This window comes from Erigeron canadensis, chromosome 9 (genome assembly GCF_010389155.1).
Source record: "Erigeron canadensis isolate Cc75 chromosome 9, C_canadensis_v1, whole genome shotgun sequence".
Lineage (NCBI taxonomy): Eukaryota > Viridiplantae > Streptophyta > Magnoliopsida > Asterales > Asteraceae > Erigeron > Erigeron canadensis.
The window spans coordinates 36452213-36474350 of NC_057769.1; the positions used below are offsets into that span (position 1 = coordinate 36452213).

Below are 22138 nucleotides of genomic sequence, written 5' to 3' on the forward strand. Positions count from 1 at the left end.
AAGTTAGAATTATTCTTTTGAGCTTGTGATATTAGTTAGTAGTTATATTGGGACGTACAAAATTGATTGAATTGGTCAACAGGTCAAGCATCATCTATAATTTACTTTTAAGAACAATATTTGATCTCTCAAGTTGTACAATCAGACACTATCCATATTCAAGTAGATGAATGTGAACACATTAGACTAATTTATGTAAGTTCTAGTTAATTATAAGCTATAGTTTTTAACTGATCAAGTTGTTGGACTGAGTAAACAGATCACACCAATGGCTATTAAACAACTCCGATCCACTAGCTACTTACTTACTTACTATACAGCCTGTTTCTGAGTTCCTTCTTTTCCCCTTTCTAATATTAGTAAGATTCCATGGTTCGTTTACCTGGTTTGTCAAGAAGAATCCATCATGATGGCTTTGTTATTAAACAAACTCAACTACGCATTTGCCGCTTACAAAGAAACCAGTCCTAATTGACAAAGGCTTTCCTTCTGTATATTATAAATACCACACCAGTTTCACATCCAGAGACACACATCTGAACTATTATAATTACTTTCTTCTAAAGCTCTATCTATCTATAACTGTATTTTTCAGGATAATTTAGTCTTTCTTCGTTAAAAATGTCTTATCGAGAACCTGTTGAACACCTCAGTATCCGGCTTGAAGATATAAAATTAGCCACCAAAAACTTTGATGAAAAAAACTTCATCAGTGGAGGTGGATTCGGGAGAGTTTACAAAGGCGAACTTGTCCACTCTGGACGGCGGGTTATGGTTGCTGTGAAGCGCCTAGACCGAACTGGTGGTCAAGGAGAGGCTCAATTTTGGAATGAGATCTCAATTCTTTCCGATTATAAACACGAAAACATAATCAAATTGTTGGGTTTTTCAGACGAGGGTGATGAGAAACTGCTTGTGTACGAGTATCTACCCATGCAAAGCCTCAACATGCATCTTAGTAGCGGTAAACTTTCATGGGTTGACCGCCTCAACGTATGCATTGGGGTCGCTCGTGGTCTTAAGCATCTTCACACTCACACACCTAGTGTGACCAAACAATTCGTGTTACATAGCGATATCAAAAGTTACAATATATTACTTGATACAAAATGGAATGCCAAAATATCAGATTTTGGTCTTTCCCGTGTTGTACCAGTCGTTGTCGAACACAATGCTACATCATTTCATTTCAATACTGTGGAAGGCACGAAAGGTTATTGTGATCCAGCTTATATTAATTCAGGGTGCTTGACGAAAGAAAACGACGTCTACTCCTTTGGAGTATTGCTCTTTGAGATGGTATGTGGAAGACCCGGAATCGTTACAGGTCTCATCCACTGCTATCAGAGTTGGCACAACGCTCCTACGAGGAAAAGGAAGTGCGCAAAATTGTTCTCAAGAGTATACGAGAGCAAATATCACCATGTTCTTTGGATGCCTTCTCTGCAATTGCATATCAATGTCTACAAGAAGACCATAATAAACGTCCTTCTATGATGACATTGTAAAACAACTTAGGATTGCACTCGCATCTCAAGTAAGTTCTAACTTTTAACCAACAGATTCATGAACTTTTTATCTTTCTTTAAGAATTTGGTCATGTTTATAGTTCCTGACAATTCTTATAATTCCACGTTCGACAGATGGGATACAGTACCTGGAAGGAGGGGAAGATGAATTTTCAGGCACTATCACCTCTACTGAAAAACAACCATTACTACAACAGCAAACTTGCTCGTTTTTCGAGGAAGGTGGGGACGCTAATGGAAGGTGGAATTAATATGATTATTTTAGATGGCCCTGTGGAATCGGGAGATTTCTAACGCACCATGTAAGCTCATTGGTGTTTGTACGATTGATGAATCACACATAAGATTGAAGAAGACGATCAATCGTTCCCACAATTAATCATACGTAATCTACTGATATATAAACTATAAATATCGAGTATTTATGTAATTGGCATGAGTTTTTTTCCACCCTTTTCGCAACCTTTGCTGTTAAAGTTCTAAGAAGAGTCTACATTGTTTAAAGTGTTGTATTTCTAGATTTTGTATTTTGTATATTGATCACTAGTATCTTGCTTGTGATCGTTTATTAATATTATTCATTTATTGTTGTTCATTAAAAAGAAAATTAGAGTTAATTACATTTTTCGTCCCTGTGGTTTGCACCAACTTTCAGGTTTTATCCCTGACTTCACGAAATTACGTGTTTCATCCCTGAGTTTGGAACTCCGTTAACAAATTTAATCCACGACCCAAACGGACGTTAAAAACAACTGTTAAGTCAGACATGTGCCTAGCACATGAGGGCGTATTTGTCTTTTCATCAATATCTTCATCAATAACAACATTATATCTTCATCTATTTCCAGATTTCTATAACTTTCTTATATATTTTTTTTTATCATTCATCTCAATCAAATCAAAAATCATAAAATTCATAAATATAAAATCAAGACATTTTTGAGTCAAATAATACATAAAGCCATCATTCTTTTATATCTTCCTGATCAACATCAAAAAAAAAAGATTTTCCCAAAAACACCATAACCCATTTCCTATTTTTTATCAACTATTATCTTCAACAACAAATTAAACATCCATCATGAATCAAAATAAACAATCTTGAATCTCTAAAATTAATTAACTCTAAAATGTAATTTCGTGAAGTCATTATATCTGGATCTAGATCTATTGATGTCTGACTATATACTAGTACCTTATATACACATACCTGCATATACACACTCTCATATACATAGAGATCTATGGCTAATAATGACATCAGTAACAACATAAAAAAATGTATTGTATTCCCTAAATCTCATCTCTTTCAATCTCTTCCCACCCCAACAATATGAACTTCCGGCCACCACTATACTCGGCCTTCATTACTCACACCACCCCCATTTATAAATAGATATAGATGGATATATGTATCCATATAGCACTTGAAGATAAAGATAGAGATGGATACATATATACGAGTTCCTGGCCATCACCACTCGTATCCTCTACCACTCGCATCCGGCAAACCACCACTCGGATCCCCATGTTTCTTCCCTTTCTGATACAACATGTATCCCCGTTTTGCACTACTACATATATAGATCTGATATATACATATATTATACATATATTATGTTCAGATCTATATGGGGTGTGATGCACAACATTCAAAACCTTTTTCCTTCTAATAATATGTATAAATATAATAGTTATATATGTGGAGAAATATGTCAGAGATGGAAGTTTTGGTTATAATATATGAATATATCTGTACATAATAGATTTTTGATTTTGTGATTGGTATTGAATTTGATATGGATAGATAGATTTGTGTAAATTGATGTGGAGTGATATATAATTTATTTATTTTGATTTGGTGGTGTTTTTTTATGAAGAAAGAAGATTATAATTGTTAAATTACACTTTTGGTCCTATAAGTTTGAAATGACCATTATATCCTCGGTGTGCCTGTCATGTGACCCCATTTTTAACGTCCGTTTGGGTCGTGTACCAAATATGCTAACGGAATTCCATACTTAGGGATGAAACACGTAATTTCGTGAAGTCAGGGATGAAACCTGAAAGTTGGTGCAAACCACAGGGACGAAAAATGTAATTAACTCAAAAAATTATGAGTAGATTCAAAGTAGTACGGATTAAGTAAGAGTATGTAAACTTCTTTCATTAAATTATCATCATTGTTTTCCAATTTGTACATTTTCCACTTGGTACATTTTCCAATTTGTACATTTTGTACAATTTGTACGGATTTAGTATGTAAAGTTAAACTCAGAATTAAGTACTTCTCTACGACTCTGCCTGTCTTTCCTTTCCAGATTCAAGAACAAACACTTTCCATATACCATATATCAGATGCACTATTTGCGTACTTGTTTTTGCATGCCATAAACAAGCAATAATTAATCATTGTATATCTCTTCATCTTCTTCGGCATAGTTGGCTTCATTGGATTTGGACCGGCGAAATTTTTTAGTGTAACCACGCGTCCACTAAAAACTCTAAAAACGCGTCCACTATAGATGGTGCAATACAAGGAGGTATTGCTGTTTCTGCTCAAGCCTCTTCCACGACCTCTAAAAACTCCTCGACCTCTTCTGCCTCTAAAGCACGTACATTCAATTCTTGGTTCCATAAAAAAAGATATATTAGTGGCCACAGTGACTCATCTATTTTGATTCTAGGCTCTCAATGCGAAATAGGTCAGGGATGTTGTTTTATAATTTTAGTTTCCAATTTTATCATGTTTTATGTTTTTGATTACTTTTAAAAAAAAAAAAATTCATAATAGATAAGGAGTGTTTTTACAATTAAACAGGACATGAATTATTTTGGGATACTTTTTTAAACATATTTTGGGATATTTATTGAGGCAGTGATCCATATGAGGTTACTCCTCTGAGGATTTGAGTTAATTAATCATTGAATTAGTAAAACACTCTTCATATCAGTGGAGGAGCTATGTGATGGTCACAGGTGGCCATGGCAACCCCTCAATTTCTATAAAATTCTATATTTTTAGTAGTATTTTTAAGTATTTAATCAGTTTTAAGGTAATTGACAACTCCTGACTTGGGTAACTGAAATTTGTAGTTTAACTTTGTATCATTAGTATCATGAAATCTGAAATCTGTTTGGCGACCCCAGGATAAAAATCCTGGCTCCGCCACTGCTTCATATCACTATTGTTGAACTAAAGTATCATGGCATTATATATGAATTGAGCGAATGTTGACTCGGCAAAGTCAAATGTTTTATAAAAAATTGGTAAATAGTATGATGTAATGAAATAGATGTAAAGTGGATATCATTTCATAAGAAATATGTGGTTGCAAGTGACCTGCAGCTAAAGGCGAAGTACACCTCTTGTTATCGATATATCTCATAGTAGACTTTAGGTGTAAAAGGAATACTTTTTACTCAATATATTGTCAATAAACTTTGTAGTTAGAGCGTCACAACATGTATCAACCATGCATATATATATTCTGGCATCAGCTTCAATATATACGTAAATAGAGACTAAAACGTACATTGCCCCGCGGCTACTAAATTCTTTTTAGATTTTATCTTTATTTTCTTATTATAATTATTGTAATAACATGCCAAAAAATTCATTCACAACCTATTGCTTGCTACATACTTGATACAGAGATATGACATCCACAATCACAACTCTTAAACACTTACAAATTTCATTAGAAGAGGTTGTGAAGGCCACCAACAACTTTGATGAGGAATATGTCATCGGAGGTGGTGGTTTCGGAAAGGTTTATAGAGGACAACTCTTGGTGTCTGGGGAGATGGTGGATATTGCTGCTCGGAGACTAGATCCAAAGCATAGAGGGGGAGGCGTCGAGTTCTGGACCGAGATTTCAGTGCTTTCTGGTCTAGAGCATGAGAATATATTTTCTCTGATTGGGTTTTGTGATGAGAATGGGGAAAAGATCATTATAAACAAGGATGAGGCCACCAAGGGAAGTCTGTCGATGTATCTTAGTGACCCAACAACCCTCACATGGATTCAAAGACTGAATATATGTGTTGGAGTTGCGCGTGCATTAAGATACATCCATAGCGGTGAGGGGCGAGGTTCTAGTGTCATACACCGTAATATCAACAGCTACACAGTGTTATTAGATGCTAAATTTGAAGCCAAGTTATCTGGTTTCGAATATTCTATCAAACAATCGGTAAACCGAATGGACCGGGTTGTCCTTTCAGAAGCTGTTGGCACAAAAGGGTATATGGACCCATCAATTGTAAAGACCAGAGGTGTAAGTCATAAGTCAGATATCTACTCATTTGGAGTGGTTTTATGTGAAATATTATGTGGGAGGAAAGCTTTTATTCCAAATCATGTAGATAATAGATTTTTAGCTCCATTGTTTATATTTCACTATGAAAACAAATCACTGAATAATATTATCCATCCTGATCTACGGCATCAAATGACCAGGCGATCACTCACCAGGTTATACGAAGTAGCGTATTCTTGCTTAAAGGAGGACAGAGTACAACGTCCAAAAATGAACGATATTGTCATTGAACTTGAGAAAGCATTTGAACTTCAGCAGCCACTTGAAAATTTGGTAACTCCTCTGTCTTTCCTTTTCCTTTTGGGCTAATTATTTGAAAAGTGCTCTAACTTTGACACTTTTGTTTTTGTGAGGTTCCAATAAAAAAAAGTTCTATTAAAGGGATTGAAACCGGTTAAAACATCTATCGTTGGACTATGACCTGTTTTTGTCGATGTGGACTATATTTAGCCGGTTGTAGCCTTTTTTTTTAACACCTAATATGCCACGTCCTTTTGCCATGTGAATTTCTTTATCATGCGTTTTTAGTTAGCACTCCTAATCTTTTTCTTGGACAAACCCAAAAATACAATCAGAGAAAAACACCTATCTATACATATATCAATTACTGTATATCACTTCAAATACAAAACAAAGGAATGAGCAACCATAATTAATCTTTCACAAATCATCGTTGGAGCTGCGTTTCTCCGCCATCCGATTTTATTTTATTTTTCTATCGTTTTGCATCTCTGACCGTCACCATCGATGCTGCCACCAATGGCTTCATCACCCCTTGATTCCGGATCTGATTCCAGTGGATAAAAGCATTGGTTTTGAACTGAGTAAAGATTCTGGTTGCTAACCGATGGGAACATTGAACGATGGCAAATGAATCCAATGATTTGAAGAACGCCGATGGCAAAAGATTCCGGCGAACAAGAAATTTGATGGGTCGCTTCTCAAATACTCGATAGCCGGGAGGTAGGTGGTTGAAGGGTGGTTATGGCCCATGGTGATGGCGGTTTATGGTGGTAGGAGAAATGGGGTTTCTTTTGTTAATGTGTTTGGATCTTGACTTAATAACAAGAACGTATACTAGTCATACGCATCCTACTTTTCTTTCTTTTTAACTGACGTACACTCATAAATCTAGTAATGGGTTTGGATCTTGACTGTAATTGAGAATATGTATATATATAATATATATATATAAAACATTAAATATAAATATACACACAGTTATATATAGGTGATGTAAATGATGTGAAATGCCATAAATTGATAGAACAAAATGGATTCGATGTGGCACATACATATTCAGACATGGCAATACTTTTTTTATTTTATTCAATTTAAAATTACATATAAATTAAAAAATGACTGGCTACTTGTATGAAGGCCCACGATAAAAGGTTTAACCGGTTTTAATCCCTAAAATAGAACTTTTTTTTGTTGGAACCCCAAAAAAACAAAAGTGTCAAAGTTGGAGCATTTTTCAAACAATTAGCTCTTTTCTTTTCTCGTAATTCTATCATATAGACGAGTAGTATGCTTAAATAATATATCCATATTAATTTTTTCCACAGTAACTGATATTAAGAAATGTGGTGGGTTTGGTACAAAAATTTTTGCTTTCTTTTTGGTGATCATTAAAGTTTCATTATAGGCAGTCTAGCATGTCCTGAGGTCACACCCTTTTCACCCCCTTGTTGTCACCATGGTGCAGATACAGAACATGGAACACTTGAAGATTCCACTCGGTGATATAATGTTGGCCACCGATAACTTTTCCGAGGATTACCGCATAGGGTATGACGACTTCTGTAACTTATACATAGCGGAAATCGAGAATTTTGAGGAGGAAAATCCATCCATCAAAGAAGGGAGGAGTAAAGATGAACTACCCAGGAGACGCAACACTATCCTTATAAAACGCATCCTCCTAAGTGAAGACGACTCCGAGACAGGAGAAGAAATGTTCTATACGGAAATTAAAATGCTTGACGTTTGCAAGCATCCAGGCATAGTCAAACTAATTGGATTCTCTAATGAAGGTTCCGAGATGATCCTTGTCGTTGAGCAACATTGTAATGGAATCCTTCTAAGTTATTGGAATAACACTGACATGAGGCAAGTTCTTACATGGGAAAAACGTTTGAAAATCTGCCTCGATGTTGCAAATGCATTGAATTACCTTCATACTGAGATGGAGGACCAAAAGACGATAATACACCGTGATATTAGGAGCTACAACATAGCATTGGACGAGAATTTTGGGGCAAAAATTATTGACTTTCGACGCTCGGTATTCCTCCCTCCAAATGATGACTATATCTTACACAATATTATTTACGGAACTCGATATTATATTGATCCAGAGTATAAAGAGACTACTAAGCTGAAAAGAGAATCAGATGTATATAATTTTGGAGTAGTTTTGATTGAATTCCTATGTGGGAAGTCAGCCTCTGACCCGATATACCTTAAGGACGGCGAGCAAGGGATGGCGATTATGGCACGACGATGCTTCCGGGAGGGAACACCAATGGAAATGATAGATCCAATATTGAAGGGAGAAAGTTGTGAAAACAGTGTTATTCCACAAAGAGGACCCAAAAAAGTTTCTTTGGAGAAGTTTGTAAAAATTGCACACCAGTGCATAGCCCAGACTCAAGACCAACGTCCAACAATGAAAGTAGTCATTCGGGAGCTTCAAAAAGCACTATTCTTCCAGGTAACTATATAGTTGATATACTTTACTATCTTAAATTAAGATATTGATTTTAATACAGATTTTATATAAACATTAATTTGTTCATATCTTAAATTTTCTTACTTATTTCACCATATTTGTTATTTCATAAAGGAAACGCACTTAGATGTGGTGCATGTTGCTGATGCAGTTGAGGAATCGATAGAACTGAACTTGTCACGTGAAAATTCGGTAATGTCCTTTATTTTTTAGAATTATTATTATTTTGTGTTTTGTTAAACGGAAACTTACTTCTAAAATATCTAAGTTGTTCATTTTACGAAAATAAATATAAATTAAATTACTAAAATCTCCCTCCATATTTATACAAAGCGTGTGTAAATTAGTAGTGAACTAGTGCTGAAAACTACTATTTTGGTTTTTCAAAACCACCAACGTGGCAATAGTTTAGTCTTGTGTGTTATCGTCATGTCACTAATTTGACCGTTTACTTTAGTGTCACGTTTCTAGATCAATGACTTTATTATTATTATGGGAATATATATACACATTAGATTATACCTGTCCAATGGACCATTAGACACCACAACTAAAAGTAATTATGGGAATATATATATACACACTAGATAATATCTGTTTGATGGACCATAAGTAAAAATAATTACTAATTATTTATTACGTCGTATCTATACTATATTACTATATTATAAAGTAAAAAACACTTTTTTTTTGAAAGTGTTGAAAATTATGTAATATTTTCATTTAACATCTCTTAATTTTTTTACATACACTACCCTATTAATATTAATGATTAAATTACACTATCAAACATTTTTTATTTTGAATGTTCACTACCAATCATTTATCTTTCAAAAATATCTCAATTAACCATTTATATCAATTATTTACATCACTCGAAGCCGCCTCCACCATTAACAGTCGATCCCACCACCACACCATCGTCGCCACGACCACCGCCGCATTGCGTGGGTAAGCGTGTTATCAAATGATAATACTCTAATTCAAATCATATGAAAGACCAAAAAATATAATAAAAGATCTTTAAATTAACATTCTATAAAAGTTGATTGTATCATTTACTAATAAGTTTTATAATTAGATTAAACGAATTCTTAATGATATTATACTCTTATTATTTATGTAAAATCTATAAAAAAAATAATGTAGATATTTGAAAAAGAAAAAAATAGAGGAAGAAGAAGATATAAAAGTGATCAGAGAAAATATAAACCGAATATAAAGCAAATATCAAAATATGTGTATGAAATTGATAAATAAATATCTAAGTTAACATTGATATTTTACAAAGTTAGATTAAATAAGAAAATAAAAATATAATAGGTTAGTAAAATATTATATGTAATCTATCAATATAATCTAGTTTTATATTATATTAAAATAATTATATTTCATTGTACAAAGATAATTAATCGATAATTATATTATCAATGTCTTTTAATTAGTTTTAATATTCATTTAATATCGACGGTATCTATACTATTTTATAAAGCAAATTCACTTTTCAACTTTCAACATTCAATTCAACAATATACACATATTAATGCATAATGTACTATACATCAATGCATACAACTTTCTCTCTCCTCCATAAATCATTTTATTCTTTTAATTCTTTCAAAATCTTTTATCTCAAAAACCGTACATCGATAAATTATAAAAATTATATGGGTGTTCTTAAAATTTCATGCTCTTTCATTAGAGATGTCATTCGATATACTTTCGACGATTTTTAAATCCAAGTGTGGAGCCCGTACGACTAAGGCATTTGACTATGACACTTTATGACATATAACCTCCTATGACCTATCACCCTCATTATTTTACCGTCGCAACGCGCGGGTACTTGCTCTCTTATTATAAAGCAGATTCTCCCTGTCCAAAATTTTAAGTTTCAACATTTACTTCCCAAAATGTCCCTTCTATGAATTCTATATTACCAAACACCCTTTCTCTATTCTCAAATCTCAACCAATCATCTTTTTTTTCTCTCTCCTCCATAAATCATTTACTCCTCCAATTCATTCAAAATCTTTTATCTCACAAACCGTACATCGATAAATTATAAAAATTATATGGGTGTTCTTAAAATTTCATGCTCTTTCATTAGAGATGTCATTCGATATGCTTTCGACGAATTTTTAAATCCGATGGCGGAACCCGTACGGTTAAGGCTTTTGGCTATCACACTTCATGACCTATCATCCCACCATCTCACCGCCGCAACGCGCGGGTACTTACTCTCGTAAATATAAAAGTAAACAAATTTTAGGTTAGTATATTAGGGGGTGTTTGGTAGGAAGGAATCATAGAGAATGGAAATAGTGAGAAAGAAAATGAGTATTTGGAAATGAATGGATTTCGTTATTTGGTACTCACAGAGAATGGATATATAAAATAAAATAAAATTTTAAATAATAATACATTTATTACATATAACATCTTTAAAAAATAAAAATAAAAAAAAAAATTTTCATTCTCACCCATATAATATCATAGAGAATGGAAATGTAGATAATGTAATCGATTCCCCTTTCTCTTTTCTCATTTTCTTTTTCCATTACAAACAAACAAGAGAAATCTTTTCCAAACCCTTTCTCCTTTTCTATTCCATCATACCGAACACCCCCTTAGAAGTTAGTAATAATGAGTTTAAATTATCATTATGTATATCTATATCTATATCTATACTTCTATACTCCTTATTAAAAATACTCCTTACACAATTTGGGACATGTAATTTTACTTTTTTGCCCTTGGTCATCTCCTTACTCCAATAATCTGAATCCTCCATCTCCCAATAAAAATTACCCATTAATGATATATTACATTATTATTTCTTACTTTTTTAAAATATCTCAATTAACTTTTTACATCAATTATTTACACTACTTGACATCGTCTTTACCACCAAAAGTCGTCCCCCACCACACCGTCACCGCCCGAACACCGCCGCGCACGGGTGCCGTGCTAGTATATATATTTGAACGTCACGTAGACAACTTGGTAAATTTAAATATTCATTTTAAAGAAAAACATTAAAATTAGTATAATGAAAACCCCCCAACCAAAATCATCCACCAACACATCTGACGTGTATCGAAGTTTTCTTATGGCTGGTAATATACCATCTCTACAAAAATCACCACCACTAGAGATGTAAAACAGCTGCAAACACATATCTGTAAATGACTCGTTTTTCCCGGTGACGAAGTATAGCCGGAGAAGAAGGTATCGCCGGATGAACGCGAAGAGTGGCGTGTGGTTGGGAAGGTGCAGTGGATTGTGATGGGGTTTGCGATCACTTTTTCATCTATTACAATTATATCAGGTGTATATAATTATCATTTTAGAAGATTCCGGCGACGGCAAAATCAACGGCGGCGGAAGAAGCAGCAACGGTAATTTTATTTTTTTTTCATTTAAATTTCTATACCTAAACTACCCGTTCCCCATCATCTCCAGATTCCGGTGGATATCCGGCACCGCCCTATCACCTCCAGATTCCAATAATATAAAAGTAGTGTCTGTAATGTGATAGAGAAATTGTTTGGTCAAATTTTGTGAATATTGTAGTAAACTAGTAACTGGGTATTTGATATACAAGTATGAATATATGACAAAACAACCATACGTCACTGTCGAGTATTAACATAGATTGAGATTTTGGTTTATACTTATATAATAGTGAAGTGGACAACTAAAATACTTTTATATAGAAGTAATTTGCCTGTTCTTTATCTCACCATATATTATTTTCTTAAAGAAGGATGAGAGACAATGCCCGGACATGGTTCAAGATGTCCATGGAATTAAGGAATCCATGGAACTTAAGTTAACAAGCGCATTGAAACTTGAAAATTCGGTAAGACCTTCTTGTCTTGTCTTTCCTTTTTTTTTTTTTATGACACGCAACACAGTAGTTATAAAACGTTACCCCCCAAGAAAAGACGACATAGGAGAAGAAACATTCATTACGGAAATTAAAATGCTTGGCACTTGCAAGCATCCAAGGATAGTCAAACTACTTGGATTTTGTGTTGATGATTCTGAGATGATCCTTGTCATTGAGCATCTTCCTAATCAATACCTTGAAGATTATTGGATAAACCTCAACTTGAGGCCTTTTCTTACTTGGGCAAAACGGTTGAAAATCTGTCTCGATATTGCAAATGCACTAAATTATCTTCATTATGAGATGGAGGACCAAAAGACCATAATACACCGTGATATTAAGAGCTACTACATTGCGTTGGATGAGAATTGGGGGGCAAAGATTGTTGACTTTCGATACTCGGTATTCCTGCCTCCGAATCAAGATGGCGACGCTCTTTATCACAATTCTTATATCGGCACTCGAGAGTATATCGATCCAGAATATAGGGGGACTGGTAAGTTGAAAAGAGAATCAGATGTATATGGTTTTGGAGTAGTTCTGTTTGAAGTTCTATGTGGTAGATTAGCCTATGACCCGATATATCTTATGGAGAGTGAGCAAGGGTTGGCGTTTGTGGCACGACGATGCTTCCGAGAGGGAACACTAATAGAAATGATAGATCCTATATTAAAGGAACCAAGGGGAGAAAACGACTTTATTCTAAATAGAGGACCAAACAAATATTCCTTAAAGAAATTTGTAAACATTGCCTACAAGTGCATAGCAGAAACTCAAGACCGACGACCAACAATAAAAGTGGTCATTCAGGAGCTTCAGGATGCCTTGTTCTTTCAGGTAACCCTATAATTCAATTACTTTATTGTCATTAGACTAAGATACATATTGATACTTGTTTTATTTGAAGTAAAACATTAAACATATATATGCTATAGTTCAGATAAAACAAGTATTAAAGTAAAACAAATAAAATATATTATTTTTAACTGAAAGTCGTTATCATGAAATCTTCATGCATCATGTATATACTTGTGTAACATGAATCCTCGTGTGAAGCAGAACATTATCTTCAATTACACCGCGTATGAAGCTACCACAACCACTATTAAAATTCAAATGTCGGGACCGTCTTATTGTTTGAATGCTCCTCTAATTACTTAACCTTTGTTCAACCCATTCAATTTTCATACTTAATTCACCAATTATATTATTTCATAAAGGAGGAAGAAGAGCACGTAGATAGGGTACATGTTGCTGACGAAGTTGAGGAATCCATGGAACTTACGTTGAGTCCTAATTATGCGGTAATGTCCATTTAATTGTTAATAATAATTCATTTAGTGAAATTTTCTTTCCTATATAATTAATTATCTCATTTAGCTATCAATTATTAATAAAAAACTTTAATTAAGCAGAACATCATCTTCTATTACACCTCGTATGAAGCTACCACAATCACTATTAAAAATCAAATGTCGGGACCGTCTTACTGTTCAAATGCTCCTCTAATTACTTAACCTTTGTTCAACCTATTCAATTTTCATACTTAATTCATCAATTATATTATTTCATAAAGGTGGAAGAGGAGCACTTAGATATGGTACATGTTGCTGACGAAGTTGAGGAATTGATGGAACTTACGTTCACACCTGATTATGCGGTAAGGTCCATTTGATTGTTAATGATAACTACGAGTATTATTTTTTTGTTTTTCACAAAAAAAGTTATTATTAGGGTAAATTTCACAAATGGCTACTATCGTTGTTGAAATTAAACTTTTACCCTTAAGTTTTTTTTATTACCAGTTACCTTGGTAGTTGCATTTTGTATCACATTGCACCCTACACTAACGACCGTCTCTTTGCTCATTAAATTCTACAAACATTGCACATCAAGGTATTTATATCCTTTTATAGCTATAACATCATACCATTATTCTTTTTCTTGCTTTTCTTGTCAATTTTTTTTTTCTTGTTCAAATTTTATTTTCAAATTCTATATCATGCACATCAACAACACAACAATAACAATAAAAGCAACATCAAATCTTTCCTCAGTTTCTCTCTATATATCTATATATATCAAAGTTCATATAGTTAATGATTGATGCAAATTTAAAAAAAAAAACCCTATATCTAAGCTCCAAACTACTATCTACTCTTTCTCTCTAACTAAATATCAAAGTCACCAAATCTTCTTCAAATATCATATCCAGATCTCATTCAGAGTATTAATCTTCGTGGTATGGTGGTATGAATGATAGTTTATGGGATTGAGAAATTTTGAGGCACATATAATTGTTGGATTGGCTTTTCGTTTGAGAAGATAATTAGTGGATACCACATGTTACTTTCTTAGAGTGTTAGGAGGATTTTTAGGCTATTTTGTTAGGAGGATTAGTTATTTTCCATAATTAATTGTATCATGAGTATTAATCTTTTATGATAAAATTCTAATTGTATGATAATGATTAGTCAATTGATAAATATATGTTTAGATGTTGGCAATCAAAGCATTGTAAAACTTTTGAATGAAATCAACTCCCAAGTTTTTTGTGATAGAAGACTTTATATATTTTTTCCAAGTAACTCAGAATAACCAACTATCCCACCCCTTTGTCTTAAAATTGTTCCAGATAAAAAAATTGGAGAACTTAAAGATTCCCCTCAGTGATATACTGCTGGCCACAGAAAACTTTTCCGCGACATACAGAATAGTGCCCACCTCATACAAATACTTAGAATTTTACAGAGCAGAACTCGAGCATTTTGATGTAGAAAAGCCTTCCATCAAAGAAGAAGAGAATAAAAGTGATATGTGCAGGACACGTAACACAGTAGTTATAGAACGTTTCCGCCCAAGAAATCAAATAGAAATAGAAATGTTCTACACAGAGTTTAAAATGCTTAACACTTGCAAGCATCCAAACATAATCAAATTACTTGGATTTTGTGTTGAAGATTCTGAGATGATCATTGTTGTTGAACATCTTTCTAATGCATACCTCTATGATTACTGGAAAAACACCGACATGAGGCATACTCTTACTTGGGAAAAACGTTTGAAAATTTGCCTTGATGTTGCAAATGCATTGAATTACCTTCAAACAGAGATGGAGGACCAAAAGGCGATAATACACCGTGGTATTATGAGCTACAACATAGAATTGGACGAGAATTGGGGGGCAAAAGTTATTGGTTTTCAGCTGTCGGTATTCCTGCCTCCGAATCAAGATGACGACACCCTCTATCACAGTTTTCGTTCCGGTGTTCTTCGCTACAGGGATCCAGAATATTGGGAGACTGGCAAGTTGAAAAGAGAATCAGATGTGTATAGTTTTGGTGTAGTTTTGTTTGAAATCCTATGTGGGAGGTTAGCCTATGACCCAATATACTTAAAAGAGAGTGAAGAATTTGGGCTAGCGTTTGTGGCACGACAATGCTTCCAAGAGGGAACACTAACGGAAATGATAGATCCTATATTAAAGGAACAAAGGGGTGAAAAGAGCTTAACTCTAAATAGAGGACCAAACAAAGATTCTTTGGAGAAATTTGTAAAAATTGCACACCGGTGCATAGCAACAACTCAAGACAAACGCCCAACAATGAAAGTGGTCATCCAGGAGCTTCAGGATGCCTTATTCTTTCAGGTAAGTCAATATTTTAAAGCAAAATTATCGCTTTTCATTATATGATAATGTTTCATGAAAAACAACCAAGTATTCAATATGTTTCTTTCCTTAAGGTCATCCATTTATTAAACTTTTTTTATATAGCATATAAGCTTGTCCATATATGTATGTTCATTTTCATTATTATATTGACTTTTAGAGGTCACAGTGATTACGATATTAGAATCTTGAAATTATTTTGGTGTCTCGTGGTTGACAGGAAAACAACAAGGACGAACCCAAAATTTCACTTGAAGTCATAAGATTGGCCACAAAAAACTTCGATGATGAGAATTGCATTGGGAGAGGAGGATTCGGGAACGTTTATAAAGGAGAAGTTCCACAAGGTGACAGGCTCAATACTATTATTGTTGCGAAGCGATTGGACACAAGGCTTGGTCAAGGAGAGCAGCAATTTAGGAATGAGATCCAAATTCTTTTCGAGTATAAACATGAGAATATCATCTCTCTTGTGGGATATTGTGATGAAGAGAAGGAAAAAATCATTGTTTACGAGTATGCATCTCAAGGAAGTCTTAATAACTATTTGAAGGATGTTCGTCTTACATGGGTGAAACGACTTGATATATGTATTGATGTTGCAACTGCCCTGGCTTTCCTTCATGGAGGAGCTGGAAAACAAGCAATAGTGATACATAGGGACATCAAAACTGATAACATTCTACTAATTAATGATGAGTGGCATGCAAAGCTTGCTGATTTTGGGCTTTCCTTGATAAGTCCAATAAATCAGGAAACAGACTATGTCATTGATCATGCATGTGGCACTCGAGGCTATTTGGACCCACTTTACATGAAATCGGGTTTCTTAACCAAAGAATCCGATATTTATTCATTTGGGGTGGTTTTGTTTGAGATCATGAGTGGCAGATCAACGTTTGAGATCTATAAACGTAATCGTCAGCATCTACCAGATTTCACCAAAGTGAGTTTTGAAAATGGAAAACATGATGACTTGGTATTTGAGGCGCTAAAAGAACAGATTGTGCCAAAAGCATTGACTGCATTTCAAACGATTGCCTACCAGTGCTTACACGATGATAGAGAAAAACGGCCAACAGCAAAAGAAGTTCTACAACAACTAAAGGAGGCTCGGGAATTCCAAGTTAGTTCTCATATATAGTTCTGCAAAAGCTGACTTCCTTTCATATAATTTACATATAGTTCTGCAAACCAGTATTATGTATTCATTAAAGAAACAGTAAATCAAAAGATATCAAGAAATAAATAACCTAAATATTTAGTTTAATAAAAATTTCCTGAAATATGTGATGAAAGTTAATACTAAGTTAATAAAAATTAGTTGCTGTTGGATTTGATTTTTTTTGTTTTATTTTTCAAATGACTTTGTTGTTTTCATATGTTTTGGTTTGGATAACTCTGGCATTGTTGGTCTTCAGAGACAAGCTATGAGAGGTTAGCCATATTCACAACCCTTTCTAATTCAGTATATATATATAGCACATAAACACAGTAATCTTCTTACGTTGGCTCCAATTTCTCATTAGATTTGTACAACCTTCGAGAGTTTCAATAATGGTGTTATTTTGGAATTTCTTTATGCAGAACATGATGAAGCCTTAGAAAAACTTAATGGAACAGAGATTAGTACCAAACCTATTGCTTTGGTGGTCAATGAAAAACCTGACCTGCACACTAGACTCATTGTATGCCATTCTTTTAATTTCATTTATTTACAACACATTATCGTTTAGTCTTATTAAGTGTTATAAGCAAACACGTCTCAAAGAAAGTGATCCAAGTATTTACGATCTTCTAATATGCAGGATGACCTTGACGAACATGTAGAAGTTACAGATGACCTTGCTGGTAATTGCCAGTTTTTAAAGCCGATTTTGGCTGCTTTCTTTTCGACATAAAAATTGGTTGCAAAAAGTTGTATAGTTGATGTTTGGAAGCTGTTTTTTAAACTATTTTTTGCTGCTGTTTTTTGGCTGTTTAATTTTAAGTTTTTTTTTTTACCTGTTTCAGGCTGATTTTTGCTGTTGTTTTTAAGCCAAGTTATTGTAAATGTGCAGGGTTTTGTGGTTGTTTTGCGGTTATTTCGAGGCTATTTTGTTGCAGATTTACAGCTTTTTTTGCCACTGTTTAATGGCTCTTATGATGCTTATCGGTCATGAAGTAAATTTTTTTTGCCCCCAATAAGACAAATTCCTGGATCTGCCTATTCATTATTGTTACTCTGTGAATGTTCAGTTCAAGTTATACATGAGAGCCCAAACTGCCTAGAGACTACAAAGAGTCAATCATGTTATTTCTAAGAGACACTATATATAAAGGGGAAAAGTTAGGTAAAGCATGTGGTACCTATCTTAGGTAAAGCAGGGGGATTATGTAAAATTTAGAGGAAGGTTATGTAAAATTCAGGGGGACTATGTATGTTTATCAAATTCAAAGGTTTAATTTGTAACTTTTTTTAAAGTAGCTGTACCTAAGCTTAGGTAAAGTCTGCAGTACGGATCCTATTCCCATATATAAATACTCGCATGATAATATTTTGACAAATTGTATTGCAGATTTCTGGAAGTGATTGAGCTAGCTTATGACATCCAGTATTTAATGCAAATGAATGAGTGAAGGTTGAATTTTTGGATCAATTGATGGAGCTGCGTGTCGTATGAAAGTTCAACTCAACATTCGAGCTTAGAAATGATTGTACTTATGTAAGTTGTAACCCATGAATTCTTGCCAAAAAGAAACGGCATAAGATACAAAGTCGTCACATTGTTTTCACTAGATTGTTCACATATAGATCGAGATACAAGGAACAATGCATTAACCGGATGGATGAGAAACAATACTTGAATGTTTATCATTTGTAATGATCTTTTTATTTTCTCCATTTGTTGTATTTTATTTTATATTGTATTGAAAAACTTATACAACTTGTCACCACATTACTCTTCCACCACTATATCTATGTGTGTGTGTGTGTTTTTTTTTCCTTTTGTGATTGTGTGAGACTTAGTAGTGTATGTATTTAGGTTAGCTTCAAAGTTAAATACGAGTAGTATTTTTCGTCTTAATTTATTGTTTACTTAAAATTTCATTAATTAAAAATAAATATCTAATATCTAATGCTTATATGGTTTGATTGCTTTTATGGTTTGCATTTTCTGAACTCTCAGATTCAATATCGATTTCAAAAAAAAAAACAAAGTCCATTACACTTGTGCTTTCAAATAAATTGGTCCTTTATAGTTCAGCGGGGTAAACCCTACCCTAAATTGGTCCTTGATGAAGTCTTTATGTACATTAAAACTTTACAAGTTTACTTTACAATAGAAGTTGTATTGTACATTGATTGTTTTGATTTTTAAAGGACTAAATATGCCAATAAAAAGTATCAAGGGACTAAAAGTATAAATATCATTTATATTAAAGGTCAACGTTTATATTTGTGATGTATGTACAAAAACTGATGTAAAATAACCGTCAGGCCAGGAAGGCAACAGAGAAATCTGTCGGTGTTAATCCACGTCATACCCAGGTCTTCCGATCTTCGTCTCTTTCATACTTTACTGTTGTAGCCAAGGATTTTTGCGTACTTTTATATTAGTTGTGTACATGTGTGCAAGTCTAACTTACGAGTAATTTTCAACATTCCAAACTCAATTTTTTTAAAATTTCTATCCTTATTATTCATATACATATAAAATTTGGAGGCCCAATTGCACCATCTAAAGGCCGTGGTTGACACAATCTTTATATAGATTTACGCAAAAATGGTTGGCTATCAGAGATACGGGAGCCAAGATTAGATGGGGTTTTTCTGGGTTTGACTTGGATTGACTTCCTCAGCTTTATTCCATATGTTACATGTACAACTCCAAACGTGAAATCGACTTGAAGAAAACTGGATTAACTCTCTGACCAACCAAAACGTCAAGTTTGTTTTTTTCAAGTCGGGTTAGGACTTAGGAGTGGTTTTGGGTCTACGGGTCCACCTGCAAACATAAAATTTTTCCACCCTCTAAAATGTGAACATGTTTTGAACTTTGGTCAAACATATTTTGGTACGATTTAAACTTATGATGTGTTGGTTATCATGTAACTTTTATGTGTTGGTCAAACAAATTTTATTTAACTTTAAGCTTTAAGAAGGTTTTTACCATTGAAGTACAAGACTTTTTTTTAAAAAACCTCTTACATTTATTTACAAAAAAATTTATTGAAAACAAAATATTGGGGACCTAAGTAAGTTTGTTGTTTGTTATTTTGTTTCTCAAAGATATATTTATGTGAAATTTTCTCTACACTATGTTTGACTTTAAACTCATTTGGCAAAACTATCCCTTTTGACCCAAAACACGCCAACTGGAAAGCTTGTTTGACCCATGTTTAATCAGGTCATGAGAGTTAGGTTCGGCATAGTAGGCTAGTCACTAAGTCGTGGATCAGTGTTGAAATTTATGACCTAAAACTTTTGGTGGGTCAGGTTAAGGTTAAAGAATTTCAACTCTTCAATGTATAAACCTGAACCTAGCAACCAATAGCAGATCTAATAATGTACTTCATAATTTGTTTAACATGTTGTGTATGCAGCGGGGCATGTAATTATGCGACCCATAATATATGTTTCCAATTGCAAGGAATTATAAATTAAAGGTGAAAGCATTGCTTAAAAAAGTGGTGCATGTTTAGTAATGTGCAGATAAGGTAACAGTTGAGGCCATTTTAACTTGTAAGTTGATATCCAGAGTGTCATTAGGCTAACCTATTACTTCTAGATTTGGGGTGTTACAGTTATTGCCTACAAACTCGCGTTCTGTATTAAATTGAATTCATGATTACCTTTGTGCTTTATATATGATAAAAAAACTTTTTACAGCGACAAATTGGAAGTGAATTCTAGAAAGCTGAGGTATGTTTTCTCTGATGAAAGTTCCTGGAAGCCGCAGTGATAGTTACAGATAATATTATAGAATGCATTATAACTTTCAGATAGGAATGACAAAAAATAGTAGTATTAGCCTTGATGTTGCTGCATGACTCTGTTGGGGAAATTCGAGATAACAAACAGATAACCGGATATAAACAATCCTTGAAGGCACGTGTTCGCTTTCAGATTGAATCAATTTGGCGGTTCACCCAAACTATTCAACCGGATACAATCAAAGATTAAGAATTTTCTGTGTGTATGTATTTGAGAGAGAACCAGAAAAGAAGAAGAAAAAGAATGATCAGAATGTGTTACGGGATTTTGTTTTATCAACAAAAACGGCAGTTATTGGACCCCGCCAGGGGCTGCCGCCCCTTGGACCCCGCACCTTAGGGGCTTCGCCCCTAAGGTCATAATAAATTCAAATAGGAGTGCACTCCGCACCACCAATCCTATATGATGTATTATTATGACAATACTGATCAAACAAGTTAACCCAATTACACTAAAATATCCAACAGACTCCAAACATAAAGTTACAATCTGTACAAACAAAAAAAACATTATGGCAACATCAATCTGGGATTAAATACTAATGCAATGACTGTGACTTGTGAAACCATATTGGTTAAAAAAGAGCCGTCTTCTTTTGGCTGGTTAATGTAACGATCAATGAATGATAAACTATTTATTTATGGATTGTGACCCGTGAAGCAATATTAATTATTCGTCTTCAACACTAAGTTACTACAGTTCATCATTGTTGAAGAAATAGGAGCCAGGCTCACAGCTTTTGAAAACAGGGCCAAGGTGGAAATGGAAATTCGGGTTTTTGTTCCACCTGATCGGCCAGACAGATATCGGATGATCATTAGAGTCAAACCAGGCGAGGTCAGGAATGTATTGAAAGGTTATGCAACTGTGAAGAGTATTTCGATAGCGAACCTGATAACCATATCTTCCTGATGGTGTTCATGGATGGGATTTACACTGGTGTGACTTTGCTTCCATGGGAAGTCAAGAGGTACGCAAAAATCATTGGCTATTCATTGGATGACTTTGGG

General features: G+C 34.0%; 3 protein-coding genes across 6 annotated transcripts; all 3 read left to right on the forward strand.

The window, feature by feature from the left end:
- Positions 1–621: 621 nt before the first annotated feature.
- Positions 622–1780, forward strand: LOC122583746 (probable serine/threonine-protein kinase PBL25). The gene is made up of 2 exons (XM_043756122.1): positions 622–1299; positions 1610–1780. The coding sequence occupies exons 1-2, from the start codon at positions 622–624 to the stop codon at positions 1778–1780; spliced, it is 849 nt and encodes a 282-aa protein (XP_043612057.1).
- Positions 1781–5188: 3408 nt separating this feature from the next.
- LOC122583748 (probable receptor-like protein kinase At5g59700) lies at positions 5189–8798 on the forward strand. The gene is made up of 3 exons (XM_043756123.1): positions 5189–6124; positions 7560–8567; positions 8700–8798. Exons 1-3 carry the CDS (start codon positions 5189–5191, stop codon positions 8796–8798), a joined length of 2043 nt encoding a protein of 680 aa, XP_043612058.1.
- Positions 8799–12465: 3667 nt separating this feature from the next.
- LOC122582638 lies at positions 12466–19034 on the forward strand. Of its 4 annotated transcripts, none has more exons than XR_006321206.1 (10): positions 12467–13317; positions 13701–13784; positions 14057–14140; positions 15116–16129; positions 16371–17276; positions 17572–17587; positions 17738–17838; positions 17959–18001; positions 18211–18483; positions 18709–19034. XR_006321206.1 is itself a non-coding variant. In XM_043755059.1 (10 exons), the coding sequence occupies exons 1-9, from the start codon at positions 12490–12492 to the stop codon at positions 18282–18284; spliced, it is 3150 nt and encodes a 1049-aa protein (XP_043610994.1). In that variant the 5' UTR covers positions 12467–12489; the 3' UTR covers positions 18285–18313; positions 18709–19034. The 4 variants fall into 4 exon arrangements, 3 of the variants coding, with proteins under 3 accessions (XP_043610995.1, XP_043610994.1, XP_043610993.1); XM_043755059.1 differs by having other exon boundaries at positions 18211–18313; XM_043755058.1 differs by lacking the exon at positions 18709–19034 and having other exon boundaries at positions 18211–18313; positions 18389–18572.
- The last annotated feature ends 3104 nt before the right edge of the window (positions 19035–22138 follow it).

Coding starts and splice junctions, on each gene's coding strand:
- LOC122583746 (XM_043756122.1), top strand. CDS start 622: ATGTCTTATCGAGAACCTGTTGAACACCTCAGTATCCGGCTTGAAGAT. Junction 1,300..1,609: donor GAGTATTGCTCTTTGAGATG/GTATGTGGAAGA, acceptor TCATGTTTATAG/TTCCTGACAATTCTTATAAT.
- LOC122583748 (XM_043756123.1), top strand. CDS start 5,189: ATGACATCCACAATCACAACTCTTAAACACTTACAAATTTCATTAGAA. Junction 6,125..7,559: donor AGCAGCCACTTGAAAATTTG/GTAACTCCTCTG, acceptor ACCATGGTGCAG/ATACAGAACATGGAACACTT. Junction 8,568..8,699: donor AAAAAGCACTATTCTTCCAG/GTAACTATATAG, acceptor TATTTCATAAAG/GAAACGCACTTAGATGTGGT.
- LOC122582638 (XM_043755059.1), top strand. CDS start 12,490: ATGACACGCAACACAGTAGTTATAAAACGTTACCCCCCAAGAAAAGAC. Junction 14,141..15,115: donor CGTTCACACCTGATTATGCG/GTAAGGTCCATT, acceptor AAATTGTTCCAG/ATAAAAAAATTGGAGAACTT. Junction 18,002..18,210: donor AGTTACAGATGACCTTGCTG/GTAATTGCCAGT, acceptor GTAAATGTGCAG/GGTTTTGTGGTTGTTTTGCG.